This window comes from Saimiri boliviensis, chromosome 5 (assembly GCF_048565385.1).
Source record: "Saimiri boliviensis isolate mSaiBol1 chromosome 5, mSaiBol1.pri, whole genome shotgun sequence".
Taxonomy (NCBI): domain Eukaryota; kingdom Metazoa; phylum Chordata; class Mammalia; order Primates; family Cebidae; genus Saimiri; species Saimiri boliviensis.
The window spans coordinates 74,380,740-74,394,809 of NC_133453.1; the positions used below are offsets into that span (position 1 = coordinate 74,380,740).

General features: G+C 36.3%; 1 protein-coding gene across 4 annotated transcripts in view; it reads right to left on the minus strand.

Moving 5' to 3' along the window:
* The window catches only part of SCN2A (sodium voltage-gated channel alpha subunit 2), a 144,594-nt gene that overhangs the window by 71,233 nt on the left and 59,291 nt on the right, over positions 1–14,070 (minus strand). For all 4 annotated transcript variants that reach the window (XM_074399570.1, XM_074399567.1, XM_074399568.1 and 1 more), the window contains 8 exons: positions 13,758–13,847; positions 12,902–13,030; positions 12,254–12,345; positions 11,102–11,374; positions 9,033–9,096; positions 7,372–7,513; positions 7,025–7,231; positions 5,360–5,647 (listed from right to left, as the gene is read on the minus strand). In XM_074399570.1, the coding sequence (XP_074255671.1) occupies positions 5,360–5,647; positions 7,025–7,231; positions 7,372–7,513; positions 9,033–9,096; positions 11,102–11,374; positions 12,254–12,345; positions 12,902–13,030; positions 13,758–13,847 (1,285 nt within the window). The remainder of the gene's footprint in view (positions 1–5,359; positions 5,648–7,024; positions 7,232–7,371; positions 7,514–9,032; positions 9,097–11,101; positions 11,375–12,253; positions 12,346–12,901; positions 13,031–13,757; positions 13,848–14,070) is intronic.

The following is a 14,070-nucleotide window of genomic DNA, read 5'->3' on the forward strand; positions in this document are numbered from 1 at the left end:
ATGGACAATAAGGTCCAGGCTGAGGTAGTCTCAGATGGAGATGAAGAACTTGTTGGGAACTGGAGTAAAGGTGACTCTTGTTATGTTTTAGCAAAGAGACTGGTGGCATTTTGCCCCTGTCCTAGACACCTGTAGAGCTTTGAACTTGGGAAAGACGATTTAGAGTATGTGGCAGAAGAAATTTCTAAGCAGCAAACATTCAAGAGGTAACTTGGGTGTTGTTAAAGGCATTCAGTTTCGTAAGGTAAGCAGGGCATACAAGTTCAGAAAATTTGCAGCCTGACAATGCAAAAGAAAAGAAAATCCCATTTTCTGAAGAGAAATTCAAGCCAGCTGCAGAAGTTTGCATAAATAATTAGCAGCTGAATGTTAATACCCAAGACAATGGGGAAAATGTCTCCCATTTTGCATAAGTAATGAGGAACTGAATGTTAATCCCCAAGACAATGGGACATGTCAGAGACCTTTGCAGTAGCCCCTCCCATCACAGGCCTGGAGGCCTAAGAGAAAAAAGTAGTTTTGTGGGCCGAGCCCTGGGTCTCATGCTGTGTGCAGCCTAGGACTTGGTGCCCTGCATCCCTGTGGCTCCAGCCATGGTTGAAAGGAGCAAATGTAGAGCTAGGCCCAGAGCTTCACAGGGTGCGAGCCTCAAGCATTGGCAGCTTCCACATGATTTTGAGCCTGCCAGTGCATAGAAGTCAAGAATTGGAATTTGGGAACCTCTGCCTTGATTTCAGAGGATGTATGGAAATGCTTGGAGGTACAGGCAGAAGTTTGCTGCAGGGGCAGGGCTCTCATAGAGAAGCTCTGCTAAGATGCTGAGGAAGAGAAACATGAGGTTGGAGCCCCCACACTGAGTGCCTACTGGGGCACTACCTGGTGGAGTTATGAGAAGAGAGCCAACATCCTCCAGACTCCAGAATAATAATAGATCCACCAGCAGTTTGCACTATGCAGCTGGAAAAACCACAGACGCTCAAAGCCAATCCGTGAAAGCAGCCAGAAAGGAGGTTGTACCCTGCAAAGCCACAGGGGTGGAACTGCCCAAGATTATGGGAACCCACCTCTTGCATCAGCATAATCTGGTTGTGAGACATGGAGTCAAAGGAGATCATTTTGGATATTTAGGATTTGACTGCCTTGATGGATTTCCAACTTGCATGGAGCCTGTAGCCCCTTTGTCTTGGCCAATTTCTCCTGTTTGGAATGGCTGTATTTACTAATGCCTGTACCCCCATTGTACCTAGGAAGTAACTATCTTGCTTTTGACTTTTCAGACTCATAGGTAGAAGGTACTTGCCCTGTCCCTAATGAGCCTTTGGACTGTGGATTTTGAATTAATCCTGAAATGAGTTAAGACTTTGGGGGACTATAGGGAAGGCATGATTGGTTTTGAAATGTGAGGACATGAGATTTGGGAGGGACAGAATGACACAGTTTAGCTGTGTTCCCACCCTGATCTCATATTGAGTTATATCTCCCATAATTCCCATTGTTGTGGAAGGGACCTGGTGGGAGATAGTTAAATCACAGCAGTGGTTTCCCCCATACAGTTCTCGTGGTAGTGAATGAGTCTCGAGATCTGATGGTTTTATGGGGAAAAACCTCTTTTGCTTGGCTTTCACTCTCTCTTTGTCTGCCACCATCCACATAAAATGTGACTTGCTCCTCCTTGCCTTCTGCCATGATTGTGAGGCCTCCCCAGCCATGTGGAATTGAACCTCTTTCTCTGGTAAATTGCCCAGTCTCGAGTATGTCTTTATCAGCAGAGTAATACGCTGACCAATATGGATGCTTTTTATTTTCTTTCCAGCTAAAGAATTGCTTTTTCTCAATAGTATCTGTGTCTATTAAATATCTTTAAACATTAACCACTATCTTATGTGATTCTATTCACTATTTACAGTAAGAAGCACTTCTAAGAGAGTTACTGCTCCCACAACAGAAGTCATCTCTCCTTTGGTTGTTCCCATGCTTTTTTATCCTATTAACTATCTTAATAAGATTCATTCTTTCACTGTTTTCCATACAAGCAGTTATTTTTAAAGCCTTAGACCAGGAGTCCCCAAACTTTTTACACAGGGGGCCAGTTCACTGACCCTCAGACCGTTGGAGGGCCGCCACATACTGTGCTCCTCTCACTGACCACCAATGAAAGAGGTGCCCCTTCCTGAAGTGCGGCCGGGGGGAGGGGCAGATAAATGGCCTCAGGGGGCTGCATGCGGCCCAAGGGCCATAGTTTGGGGACGCCTGCCTTAGACTATCCATCTTCTTTCATGTCTCCTTTCTCTCTTTTCACAAGGAACTTTAAATTAGCTATGAAGACATAACAGTTCTAGGATGTGTGACCTATTGCTCATCATTAGCTGAAAAAGAAAGGCAAACAATACATGCTTGGCAATAAAGAATGTTTGTATCTCTTTCAGAGAGAGTTTATATTTTAACCGCTAGAACCCCATTCAATTGGAGCCATAGAAGGGTTGAAAGAAAGTATGTTATAAAATTGCGTGTTTCTCAAGGAGCGTGGATGAATTAAGCCATACAAAGGCATAGTTTACATGTGAAAGCTATATGAGAAGTGATCGTGGCCCATCTGTTAGCATCAACTTCTATTGCTGACATTAATTACATAAATGCATAGTAATCAAGTGCTGTAACACACAAAAAAGACAACCAGTAAGAAAAATTCCCCATTCCAAATGAATCTTTAAAAAGTAAAACTCCTAGTTTATCCCAAATAAATTGCAAAGTAATAATTTAAGATTAATTGTGTCTTTTTTTTTTTTCAGGACCAGGTTCTAATGTAAATTGTGTCTTATAAGGGTTTCAAAAAAAAATCCAGATTATCTTGAAACTTGAATAGAGATTACACTCTTGACTTTCTTCTCCCCTCTCTACCATGCTAATGAGTCTAATCCAAGTCTAATAAACAGTTCATATTTCCACTTACTCTACTAAGGAAATTATCATCTTGCAGTAAAGGCTTACATTGTTTAGTTTTTAAATACAAACACAGAGATGGTTACCAACACTCTCATGTCATCACAAAACAATAATTCCTAATATTTTGGGGTCTTGAACTCTTGAAAATCTAACAAACATGATGGGCCCTCTATTACCGTACCAAGGTTAAGTACTTCTGTCTGATTTGCTATTTTCAGTATTACTTTCAGGGCTTGCAAAGTGGGTTGGTGTGATTTCAGGGTTTTCTGTCTCTCCTCCCTTCTTCCTTTTCTCCTTTTTCCCCCCTCTCTTTCTCTTTCTCTCCCTTTCCCTATGTCTTTTTCTCTTTCTCTCTCCCTCCTCTTAGGCACTTGTTTGAATATTTCTTTATTAAGCAAAATAAAGTCTTTAACTCTATTTTTATGTAGAGGCTACTTAAGAAACAAGTATCAATTTGAGACAGCCCTGCCATGTCTTCTAAGTCAGTGATCAAGCGATAATGCCCAACTAGCTGGGAAACCGAGGTACGTAGAGGTATGAAGAAGAGGCTGCTGGGAGAATATCATATCTATGAGCAACATTTACAGGAAAAGGAAGAACAGAGCCTAGCCTTACCAGGATTCACTATTTTGTCTAGAATTCATTTTATTCAACTAGAAATAAGGCAAATTGAAGAGAATCTCTGTTCCCTGTTTGATATGAAGTTGATATAAAGTTTCAAATATTAAACTTGCCTCAGACAAGTTTAGACACAAATTTGGACAAACTTAAGTAAAAATGTAGGCGAAAATACTCTACCTTCCAATCTCCTTTGCTCCCTTTTTTCCCACCTCAATCTCTCTCTCTCCCTTCCTTTGTTTTTCTTCTTTCCTTCCTTTTCAGAATGACTAACGCTGTAAACAGAGGTTTTGCCTTTTAAGGATTCCCATTTATTGATTAATGTTTCTACTAATGGAATCATCATGATTGTGACAACAAAATGAAAGACAACAAGTAAATTTTGATATTTAGTTTAAAGCTCCTATTTTAAATTTGAATTCATCCCCAATTTATCCTATCTTACGATGTTATTTGGATTTGGAATGAATAAGGCTGACCTACAAAAATTTATATATATATATCTCACATATAAGGTTATGTGAGCTTGTCTATACTATAAAAAGGTGAAAGAGAAAGTATAATGCTATTGTGTCTTTTAAATAAAGTCATATCATAAATTTTCTCATCAATTTATAAAGATATTCTTCATAGGCAGCTTGACAAAGTGGAAATTTTAAGGTTTTCAGTACCAGGCAAACTTTGAATACCAACTCAGCCCAAAATAACTATATGACATTGTGCAATTATTTAACTTTACTGATCAAAAACCATAATGAAAATAATACTGTTCTACAAAACTGTTAGCATTAATTATGAAAGTGTAAAAAGAATGTCAAACATAAAATAGGTACTCAAAACAGAATACAGCCCGATTCTCCTCACATATAAAAATTGGGCATATTAATTAAATTAGAACTTACCTAGAGTTATAGTGAAAGGCTTAAATGAATTAAAGTCTCAAATAACAACACAATGTGTAAACATTGGCCATTATCAATGTTGTAATTGCTATTGTTACTGTATAGGTAATAAGATTTCACTCCTGGTGAAACTGTCTTTTGAGATATTGTGTATTCCTGGGAAACATCTTGGTAATTTCAAAGACAATTAGGATCCTAAATTTTAAAATATCAACAACTTGAATGGTTACAAAAGGCAGAGGCATCCAGTGAATATTTTTTTTTTTTTGCAACTTATAAATCACAGTTTCTTTGAATGCAAGTCCCATGTTTAACATGAAATACTGATAATCAAGTGCAACTACATTACTGTTTATTTTGTGTCATAAATCTTCCTCAGTATCTGCCTATCTGAGAGTTTTGGCTACTTTTGGAGATATTTTGTTTCAGTCCCATTTGAAACAAGGGCATGAAGAAGGCACTTTGTATGTGATGTTTGCACCTGAAGGGAACAACCCTGCAGATGACCTGAAAGAGCCTCTGGACTATTTCTGGGAATTTGTCACTCAGAAAACCCACATTTCACTGGCTCCATGCACATAGTTAAGAGGAGATGGGAACCATCTGCTGATAATTCCTCATGTGGAAAATTTATCCAAGATCTTTGAGTCTTTAAGAAAACCTCAAAACCACAAATCTTTCCAAACCCAGAGGGTTCTAAAATTTTCTTTCTGGGGTTCCAAAAAGTTGTAAAATTCACAAGTTCTCTGAAGTGATAGCTAAAACACTAGATAACCATCACTACTCTGAAAGTATTGTGCCGTTCAGGTGGAAGGCACTTGTCTCTCCGTCAAATTCTGGCATATTCTTTAAAAATATTTTACGAGAACACAATTCATGTAATCTAATATTTTTACCTGGTGTGGAGAAGAAAATCTCTTTTCATATGTCAGTCTACTTCCTTCCAAGGAAAAACGGAAACCTTTTTTTCTTATGCTGTCTTCAGATTCAGATTTTCGGACTCTGTCATTTTTCTCTTCTTCTCCAGACTGTTCTTTCTGTTTCTTTTTCTTTCTTCTGTTTTTCAGCTCCTTTTCACTTTTGGAGCTCAACTTAGAGGCTACTGAAGAACTCTCTGAGAAAACTCCTATCCCACCAGCACCACTGAAGTCTCTTGATTCAGCAGATGCAGCAGCAGCTGCTGCCTAGAAAGATGCAAAGTAAGTGGAAGTTGCATATAAACTTAAAAAATATTATCATGTTACTGCTGACTTAGCTGTAATATCATGAAGACAATCTTGAAAAAGAATTGTCCATTGTGTTCAACATTTTAGAAAACAGTACATTGTTACTAGACCAATCAGAGAATAAAATGAGCAGTCATATGGAAGATGATCCATGTGACTTTGATGAGAACCTTCACGCTCTGTCCTCACACTATGATGTCTAATTACCCAATAATATGAGTAAGACACTCAGAAGTCGTAATAGCTTTTTTGTATAATTTAAACCATATTTTAAGAAGGAAATGATTTAGGAATTAAAGGCTTCCTATTTAAATCTGATATACATTTTCCTTTGCTTCCATTTTCACACAGTAAAGAAATTTAGTGCTAGTCTGAATTATTAAATGTAATTCAGGCAAGTATTTTATTTCATTGACATTTTTCTCCATTATTTCAATTGAGTATTTCACTAGGGAATGCACAACAAAGGCATAATACAGATTTTTTATGAGAGAATCCCAGATCACGGCATCTGCATGAATTTCTAAAGAGTATAACAGTGGTTTTGGCAGAAAGACAATGTTTAATATTGTTTCTATTACATCAATATACTTTGAGCTTTATTACATATTTAGGAATACTCAGAGATGAAAGGGAATTGTATGCAACATACAAGAAAAGGCAAAAATAGGGAATTGTGGTAGTAAATGCTATTAAATCAAGCAAATATAATTAGAGAAATTCTTGCCTTATGTTGAAGACTTGTCAAGTCCAAATTAAAGGATTTATAGAGTAGGAGGCAGAGATTGCTAATGTTATAATATGCTTATACACTAGTGTTTTATTGAAGTAATCCCCACACTTGCATTTGTACACTTTATAAAAAAAAAAGAGAACAAATGCTGAATAAGCCTTTGCCTTTCCAGACTCAGTGAAATAATGTTCTCAGTTTGATTCTGGTTTTCTGACCCTTGCCACCTCTGGTGATACTGCAATGGGGAAGCAAATGTAGCTGAATTCCTCTTCCCATAAGGAAATACTTCAGGTGAGAATACGTAGGTTTACCTACTCTGTAAATTTGAATAACTGAGGCATTTGTTAATAGTTAATTTCCTCAAGGAGCCACAAGGGAGAAAAAATGTCAGTAAAGCAATTATAATTTTCCATATTTTGATGCCATTACTATTGACAGAGATCATTGCAATAAAGTAATAACTTCTTAATACCTAAACAGGCACCTAGCACTTACCAAACACATACAACCCATTTCTAATGTCAACTACCCTGCCACTGATCTCAAAATTTAGGTCAAAGAATTCAGATAAAGAAAAAGAACTGTATGCTTGTTCACTATACCTGGGCTTCTTCTTGTTGCTTTTTAAGCTGTTCAAGCATCTGCTGAAATTCTGCTTCCTTCTGTTCAGCTTCTTCCAAGGTGGCCTGATTCTGCTCCTCATAGGCCATGGCCACCACAGCCAGGATCAGATTTATTAGGTAGAATGAGCCCAAGAAAATGACCAGCACAAAAAATATCATGTACGTTTTCCCAGCAGCACGTAGAGTCTGCAAAATGAAAGAGAGATTTTAATAAATTGTATATAGGATGTTACAAGCTCACACTCTAAGTAATAAAGTATTCTACAACAATTCTCTCGAGCTCAGTGTTTTATGATTCTCAGAAAAATCATTTTATCTGTTCTCACCAGCTGATAAAGGTTTTCCCAGAAGTCTTGAGTCATGAGACGAAATAAGGACAAAAAGGCCCAACTAAAGGTGTCAAAGCTCGTGTAGCCATAGTTGGGGTTTCTACCAGCCTTCACACAGATGTATCCTTCAGGACACTGGCTGTAATTAGTTTAGAGGAAAGAGAGGAAGTCAATAACGGCAAGTCTGCTACTTAGTTTTTCTGTTTTAATAGATGCCAATGTCTATTTTATATGGGCACTAGAAAAACGCTGATTTCTCTCACCTGACCTAGTATTTAATTCAGCACTTGTGGACTGATTTATGTAATAACAGAATCGATTACGTCTACTTTATGGATTCCTCTGTGATTAATAATTGTCATTATCATATTTATCGTGTCTCCATATAAAAGCAATCATATTATGATTAATATCTTCTGGGACTTAAGGACAGATAAAAATGTCTGCAAGGAAAAAGTTGATTTTCGCTGAAGATGTCTTGGGGTAGAAATGTGTGTGTGAGTGAGAACAGGGCAAAGAAGTGAAAAAAGGATAGATGGAGCATGCTGAAGGGAGTGAATAGCACTGTGTGGTAAAAATGTCATAGTATAACCCTGAAGATCAAGCAGACCTGGCTTCAACATCTTGCCTGACACTTCTGAGCTGAATGATCTTGGCAAATTTCTTAACTTGCTAATAATCGGGCACCTTGCATGTGAGAATGGGCTAATAAGAGAAACTGTCTCAAGAATTTGCAAACATTGAAGAAGATACTGTATGTAAAGCATTTATTACAGTACACACAAGAAATTAAAATCTGTGTGATTTACTTATCATTGGAATCTGAAGATAAAGACAGCATAGTGCTGATCATAGGAGCCAAATGCAAAGCTAATAATAGTCACTAGGAATTTTGTTACCGGATACTAGTGTTCACAGTATCATTGTCCAAAGAAAATGCATTAGACTTCTGTGTGTGGCTCTAGTCTTGCTAAATAGAGAAAATTAACTGTTTCTTTAAATTTTCCCAGCCTTTAGCTTCATATTTTTTAATAACAAATGTTTGCATAATTTCAACAATAATATTTACAGGCACTATCGAGCTATCTAAATGGCTATATTTATTAATCCACTTCATTATCACAAAACCCCTCTTACTACACCCATTTGTCATATGAGCAAATGAAGGCAAGTGGAATTGAGATTATATGATGGAGTCAAAGTTTGAATCTATGCAGACTCTCCAGTTTATGCTTTTAACCACTTCGCCAAAATATACTAAATACTCCCCATGTCTCAGATATTAACATAATCTTCAGAGATCTTACATTTTAAGCTCTGGAGATCGTAGTATTGTATATAAAATATCACATTTATAAAAGTATGTGCTTAAGCATTCTATTAAGCTTCAGATGCATATTATGCTGCTTTATTCTCTATTTTTCATTGAAATAAATTAGATTACATGTGAACTAGTATAGAAAAATAATTGCTGCAAAGGAGTGTGTGAAGGAGGTGAGAATCTACACTTTATCCTGGCTATTCTGAGAGTTGCTGTGAAGTAGAATTTGTGGAGGGTTTTGAGTGAGGAGTGAGCAGGACTGAATGAGTGGGGGGTGGCAAGTTATTGACATTGATGGAGCAGTGTGGACTGAAACTCAATAGGAAGCATCACTTACCCAGCATCTGAGCTGTTGCCACAAAGCAAAGCATCATTTTGCCCTTCTAAAAAATAAAAGTGACCTATTTGAAAAGAAATGAAGAGAAAGAATCATTAAAAGCCTGTAAAACATTTCAACCATCCTGTTTAGGTAGAAAAGTTTACAAATGTTTTCAATCATAATGAGATGCATAAACTGATAAATATATTTGGCTAAAGAGATTTTTCATAATATTAAATAAATATCAATATATAACATTTCTGATTGCACAAATGATTAGAAAATATATGTTAAAAAGAAAAATATTCAGAAGGAATTACTATGATAACCTTCTTATATCAGCATTTATAGCAAATATAAGCTCAAATTGCGTGTGCTCATTGCTGGGCACAAAACGAAAGAAGAAAGGTTTGTTGTTTCTAGGTGTTGTCATGCTAATACAATTTTACCTTCCATGTACTTTTTTCCCCAGGCTCAAAATAGATTCAGACATTTTTCCTGCCAATTTTAACTTAATTTCCTGTGAGAAGTGAGCTTAGGTATTTATTCTCTCTTGTGATGCTATAAATAAGTGTTTTGTTTAAAATTTTTGCTTGATTTCTGCCTTACAATAAAGAAAATAAACATGTTTCTTTGGAGATACATGTTAACTAAGTATATCTAATTTTTATTTTTAAGGTGTGAGATATAACTTCAGTAAGTTGCAAAGATATCTCAGAAAACTTGCGAACATATGTATTTTTATATTCACATACATACAAACACACACACATAAAAATGACAGAGGAGCCTGGATCAATGTTAAGAAATCATGCTGAAAAAATATGGCATCATAAGCTTATTCTGATATTCATGCCTTAAATATAATCAAACTAAACTGGTAACTACAATACAATGATGACACCAAAGGGACTAACTGGAATATGAGTAAGTGAACGGCGAAATCAGGATTACTTAACTTTCTGGGATCACACAAATTTTTATTTCACCTTAGTAAATGGTTTCTCTATTTTCAGATACATCATATGTACTCAATACATATGTTGCATCAACGAAATAAGGCCAAGTTATTTCCCCTCAGTATTCTGGACACATTTTAGTGGAATACCCTGCATAGTTCCAACTACTGATTTACTTAGTAAATGACAAAAACAAACAAACAAACAAACAAAAAACCCTGATTAATGCCTACCAAATACACATTTTTTAAATATGACATAATATGAAATTACTTGCAACATGAGCACAAAACAAGGCAACATATTTTCTTTCTTTCTTTCTTTCTTTTTTTTTTTTTTTTTTTTTTTTTTTTTTTTGAGACAGAAGTTTGTTCTTGTTGCCTAGGCAATTCTCCTGCCTCAGCCTCCCAAGTAGCTGGGATTATAGGCCACCATGCCCAGCTAAATTGTTTTTGTACTTTTAATAGAGTTGGGTTTCTCCATGTTTGTTAGGCTGATCTTGAACTCCCGACCTCAGGTGACTGGCCCGCCTCAGCCTCCCGAAGTGCTGGGATTACAGATGTGAGCCACCGCACCTGGTCAATTAACACATTTTCAACTGAGAACTTTTATTATATCAATTGACAGAAAAGAAAAAAGGAGATCTGGGAATGGGGGCTCACACCTGTAATCCCAGCACTTTAAGAGTCCAAGGTGGGTAGATCACCTGAGATCAGGAGTTTGAGACCAGCCTGGCCAACGTGGTGAAACCCGTCTCTACCAAAAATACAAAAATTAACCCGGTGTGGTGTGGTGGGGAGTCCTGTATTCCCAGCTATTCAGAGGCTGAGACAGGAGAATCACTTGAACCCAGGAACAGAGGTTGCAGTAAGCTGAGAACATGCCATTGTACTCCAGCCTGGGTGACAAGAGTGAAAGTGTCTCAAAAACAAACAAACAAACAAACAAACAAAAAACTGAAAGTATAAAGGAATAAGGTATTATTTGATATCTCTATTATATGTATTAAATCATCTTAAATTAGTCTAAATCACTTGGTTCACATGAAAATTGAGATAATTTCCATTATATATAATTTTTAATATCTAGATAACTAAACAACTTAATGGTTTAAAGAGTATATCTTACTTTTATCCTCAATATATTCATCCCAGTTAAACATGCTCACTGTCCTATTGAAAGCAGTACCATTCCCATCCAATGAGTTGTTAAAGAAGGAAGTGATATTTATTTCAAAGGAAGAGTTGTCTGGAGGCCATTGCAAACATTTATTTCGTAGGTTGCCCATGAACAACTGCAATCCTATTAGCGCAAACACGCTTAGACAGAACACAGTCAAGATCATGACATCAGAAAGCTTCTTTACTGACTGGATCAGGGCCCCCACAATGGTCTTCAGGCCTACAAACAGAAACAGAATGAGGAATTTAAATATACTACTCAGCAGCTATTTTACCAGCAAAAATATCATGAGCTTGTCCTGGAAAATAAAAATGTCATGCAGAATGCCAACAATATTAGTTTAATGTTTGTGATTGAATAACATTTTCATGAAAAGCCTGCTAGCTGGTGAAAATGGATGAAAGCAGAACTTGTATGTTCATTAGAAAACTGTAAATGGAAATGAACCAAATGTGTATTTCCAAACACTCCTCAGAGCAAAAGAAATGATTTTGTTATTCATGCTTAAACATCAACCTTGTGTAAATATTTTGCTTTTATTTGCAGATGTCTTACTTCCTAACCCCTTATTGGTTTTAGAAAAGTCTATATGAATAAAATAGTAAGAAATCTTGAGTTCTATGAATTATGAAGTTATATATTTGTGAATTCTGCAAGCTTGAGTATGGGTTAAAAAAGGAAGACATCTGAAAACTGAGCCCCATGCAGCACTCATGCTATCCCTTGCTCTTTCATTTATCTGCAGCTTAAAATATTGCCAGTTTTAGGCCTAAATTGCCAAATTTGCATCAATCTGAATGTCTCATAGTTTAGCATCTATGCGGAAAGCTTGATGTTGTAGGATGCAAACCATGTAGCCTGTTACTGCAAATGCCTCATGCAACTCTTGTTAAACTCAAAGGCTGATTTAGAATAGTTTTAAAGAAAGCAACAAGTAAAAAGCAAAGAATCAAATGCATCCAAAAAATGATGTACCAATTCTTGCTTTTTTACATATTTATTTGCAATATGCAACAAGCAACAAGGCTTCTGCACAAAAGCTGTGATTTTAGCACCACTGGAGCTAAAGTCAGCCTCGGTGTTTAACCTAGCTCTCACCTGGAATGACTGAAATTGTTTTCAATGCTCGGAGAACTCTGAATGTTCTCAACGCTGAGACATTGCCCAGGTCCACAAACTCTGTCACATATCTGTAATAGGGGGTTCACACACAAACACAATGACAGAACACAAGAAAAGTTGGAGATATAAGGGGCCTACCACCTTATACCATTTTCTTCTTACCTGGAATTACAGAAATAGTTTTCAAAGCTCTCAAGACTCTGAAAGTTCGAAGAGCTGAAACATTGCCTAGGTTTACAAATTCTGTTACATACCTGTAGAATTAAATCAGAGTTATTCAGAATTTAGGGAAATCTATGTCTATGTTGGTCTTTCATCAAGACCTTTAAAATTTCATGAGTGTCGCCATCAGATTTCCCAATTAAGAGGAAAATGGCATTGTCATCAATCATAATCTCTGTTATTTGAGAAACTTTACTACTTTACACTGCTAATTGAAACCAAAGCCATGTAATTTACTGTGATAGTACCTAATTTCTCCAAACTGAATAATTTGATTGGAAGAAAAATGTGATTACTAAGAAAAATGCTTGATCTGTCAAGGCAAGCCACCAAGGAAAATATAATATAGAATCCCACCAATGATTTGCTTTTCCAGGATAGAAAATGTATTAAGATACTTACGCAAAAGTAATGACTGTGAAATCCAACCAGTTCCATGGATCCCGTAGAAATGTGAAATCTTCCAAACAAAAGCCCCTTGCAAGTATTTTAATAAGTGATTCAAAAGTATAAATTCCTGTAAAGGTATACCTGAGAGAAAATAGCCAAGCTCACATTAAAAATCTAGTAGTTAATTTACATGTACATATCTGAAAGACGACTTAAACAACAAAAAAAATTAGATACTTCCATGTTCTCCATACGATATGGAGTTTAGGTGGGGCTTAAGGCAAAAAAGAAACTTTAAATTCCAAAAGGCATTCTCACTGACTGTAAATAACTAAATATTGCATTTTCTACATTAATTAATTTAAATGATCTAAATAATGTGGTTCTATATGAAGACATAATCTGAAATACCCTGGGGTTCAGTCTGATTTGACCAAATAAGTATGAATCCAAAAATGAGTGAAGCATTTGTATTTTATAAAATGTGCACCATTAAAAGCCATGAAATGTGTACTAGTATCACACAGAACTGTGATGGTCATTGAAAAAGGAACATAAAAACTAGGTACAATTTTTATCAGTAGATAATAGTAAATCACTGGTGATCTTCAAAAGAGTGTAAGGCTCACAAAGAAGATAAAGGGCTGCAGATAATAGCAGTCAAACTAGTGCTGTAATTTGAGCAACTGAGTGAGCCCACTGCAAGCTTTGTCCTAGAGGACATTTAGTGATTGAAATGAACTTGAATCAGTGTCTGCTTAATAGTAGCTGGTATGGTTTGTTAAAGAAATTGAGGAGGTCTCAAGATGTTAAAACCACAATATGAAACATAAAGGGGTGTCAATATTGAAAAAATATTTCTACTTACTCCACATTCTTTGTCCAGTCTGGAGGGTTACTCATGGTCATAAATACACAGTTGGTAAGAATAGTGCACATAATGAGCATATTGAATAAAGTAGAAGAATATCGTCAAGGAAGACAAAGTTCAATGGAAAAAATCTTACTTTCACACAGTATCGTGCCTTCACCACCACGAAGTTTAAAACGTTTGTGCTTACTTATTTTGTTGCTTATTAGTTTATCATTTACTTTTTTTTTTCCTATTTCTTAAACTCAACAACCTCATCTTTAGATCATGCCTTCAGGCCAAGCCATCAACTATTTTGGGGCTATTTAGG